Source organism: Lolium rigidum, chromosome 7 (genome assembly GCF_022539505.1).
Source record: "Lolium rigidum isolate FL_2022 chromosome 7, APGP_CSIRO_Lrig_0.1, whole genome shotgun sequence".
Lineage (NCBI taxonomy): Eukaryota > Viridiplantae > Streptophyta > Magnoliopsida > Poales > Poaceae > Lolium > Lolium rigidum.
In genome coordinates, this window is record NC_061514.1 from 323,449,922 (window position 1) to 323,452,853 (window position 2,932).

General features: G+C 45.7%; 1 protein-coding gene across 1 annotated transcript; it reads right to left on the minus strand.

Moving 5' to 3' along the window:
* Nucleotides 1–1,525: 1,525 nt before the first annotated feature.
* On the minus strand, nt 1,526–1,868 carry LOC124673315. Its single transcript, XM_047209419.1, has one exon. The coding sequence runs from the start codon at nt 1,832–1,834 to the stop codon at nt 1,526–1,528; it is 309 nt and encodes a 102-aa protein (XP_047065375.1). The 5' UTR covers nt 1,835–1,868.
* Between the last annotated feature and the right edge of the window lie 1,064 nt (nt 1,869–2,932).

Here is a 2,932-nt window from a genome sequence, read left to right on the forward strand (position 1 = left end):
GTTGGTTCCAAAATTTGGAACTAGGGAATTTGTTTATTTTGTTTTAAATTTATGGGATGTTACATGCTGCCTAGATCGCAAGATGCGATCTAGGCAGCATGTCGCTTACCGGTAGAAACCCTCGAGACGAAGGAGTTGGCGATGCGCCGAGATTGATTTGTGTTGGTTGAACGTTGGTTGTTGTTTATTCCATAAACCCTAGATACATATTTATAGTCCAGGGGACTTTCTAACGTGGGAATAATCCCCACCGGGCACGGGCCCAACTCTACCTAAATCGACACGTATCCTACTATATTACAGATACAAAGGCAAATTAGCCCAAACTTGCTATTCAAGGCCGATTCACGTATATTCTTCAATATATAATCTTCAAGTCCACTTGGATCGCGGCCCACCTCTGACTTGGTCAAATTCGGGTGATAACAATGACTTATATGTCAAACCAGCTAGGTTATGACCAACGGACATGCATAGTTTTTCGGAAAAATATCATATTGCGCACATCCTTGTGCCCTGTGATAGGAATCAATGCTTTGTGAGGGGTTTTACCATCATGGCCACGGAATACCCGATTTCCATTTTGTGAAGCGGATACAAGGGGCGCAAACTACGGCTCAGGGAAACCTATGCACAACGTTATAAGAACACCTATAATACGCGTTCCACACGCCTGCTTCACGCACTAGCTCTCCAGAAATCCATAGGATCCTCCACCGTCTCCCGCAGATTTCACTGGAATCGGGCCAAATTTGAACTAAGCGTCTACTTTCCATTGCTCCGAAATGTGTTATTTTATTTTCCTTTTTCTTCAGCTTCGCGCGGCCCCAATGATTTGGACTTTAATAGGTTGAAAAGAGACATACAACCTTCGCAAGAACTCGTGACGCAAGCAATATCAAGAAAATGAAGATGGCTTACGTGTTGCAGATTACAGAAAAAATCTGAAAAATTCTTCCTCTCTGTTACAACTTACTACTCCCTCTGGTTTAATTCACATAGTACTTTACTGGCATGCCATTCATTTTCTTGTGGCCGCGTCAATTATTACCGACCGGAGGTAGTATTACATAAGGTTGCCCGCACAACATAAGGATATGCTGGTGCACCATTAGGGCAAGGCAAAACATAGTGACAAATAAAATATTATTAAACAGTTGCAACATTAACTAATTAAAGCAAGACAGGGAATATCCATAATATTAAAATAACCATATATAATTACTGTGCGCCAGCGTAAAACTTTATTATTACAGTGGTACAAATAAGAAGACACACACATATACGTATTTATTTTCCAGCAATATATGTGGCAATGTCATTGTACACGTGACTTGCTGCATATATAGGTTGTCATTATCATCTTATTATCAACGTAACACAAACACCCCCAGCAATACGTTTCATGCCAGGGACATGTGTATGAGGAGTTTAAACATACATTATTAGAACTCACGAAACTCAAATAAACTGTGTGCACATATGGACGCAGACCTGGCAGCATGTTGAAGCTTCAAACATCAGTCTACTTATTAGCCTGTGGTGCTGGGTCGCTGGAACCTTCAGCATTGCACTTGCAGTCGTTCTTCAGAACGCATTCGACGAAGCAGGTCTTGACCTCATCACCATCACCACCAGCTAATATGCACTTTCCGGCACATGCACAGTTCTTGGAGCAGATGCAGGCAGTGGCACCAGGAACCTTGTCCGTCTTGTCGATGCAGATATCCTTCTTATGTGAGGGATCTGGTTCCGCATTAGCAGCGACGACGAGCACAATAATGGCCAGCATCATGCCAATGGCAATCATCTTCACCTGAGCACCAGAAGCCATTGTTGCTAACTTTGAGAGACTATTCTTGAGTATGTATGTGTATTTGCTTGTTATAAGCTGTGGGCTGTTGATGCATGTATTGCTCCAGACCTTTGGTATTTATAGAGGCTTGGAGAGAAAAACGTATGACACGCCCTTTCTAGCTTCTCCACGTACACAAAAAGAAGGAAGAAATATAAATACCTCATCGTTCATTTCAGACCTCACATATATGCAGCACCTATCCGGTTATCCCTGGAACTTAATTCAAGGACGTTAACGAAAGAAGTGAACAGGAATTAATCAGACAATGCTGATGCAGATGCACACATGTATGTACGTCCACAACCTAAAAAACTGAAATCAGCTTTATCCTTTAACTAGCCTGTGAAAAAAAAATCCTGCCTCTCAATGTGGGCATATTCTTTGACATTCGGACGATGGCCGGTGAAGCAGCTGGCAGCGGGGAGATCCCAATGGCTATCGATCTGGACCCCTTGGCGCGGCGCAGCTGAGAGTGGTAGTGGTCGGCGGGCCCTGTTGCCCCTCCCCACGGGTGGTACTCGCCTCCTTTATGTTGGTTACAATTTGATCAGGTGATGGGAGTTGGCGGCAGCGGCCTCGTCAACGAGTCAGTGGCTTTGTGGTGGCCCCCTCCTCTACCGGGGGTGGTCGGCCGGATGCTTTGGTGGTTAGTGGGGTGGTACATCCGCCGGTGAAACCATGTCCCACTTCGGTCTGGGCAGGTGATGGAGGTGTGTATGCACCGTTCTCTTGTTGAAGGCGTCACCATTGCGGTCTGCTTTCACTTTAATCGAGTTGCTTCCGACGGAAACCGCAGACCCAGGTATCTCAGGTCGGACAATGGTGGCATAGTTGGTGTCACTCTCCCTCGCGAGAGCATTGTTTTTGTGAGCAACAGCTGGACGGTGGTGCTACAAGATCTATCAGGAGCTATGCGGAGCTATACCTTGAAGATGGACCAGCGGTTGATGGAGGTGACGGTTTCTGAAGCGAGAGCATGGGGTGCTCGCGGAGGATCTGCTACGCGGGTCATGTCCACTTGTTTCACCATAGGACGAGTCAACGATGCCCCCGGTGCTTTTTTTGCTGATGGGG

Bases quoted from the DNA above. Each gene is read 5' to 3' on its own strand.
- LOC124673315 (XM_047209419.1), bottom strand. From the start codon at position 1,834: ATGGCTTCTGGTGCTCAGGTGAAGATGATTGCCATTGGCATGATGCTG.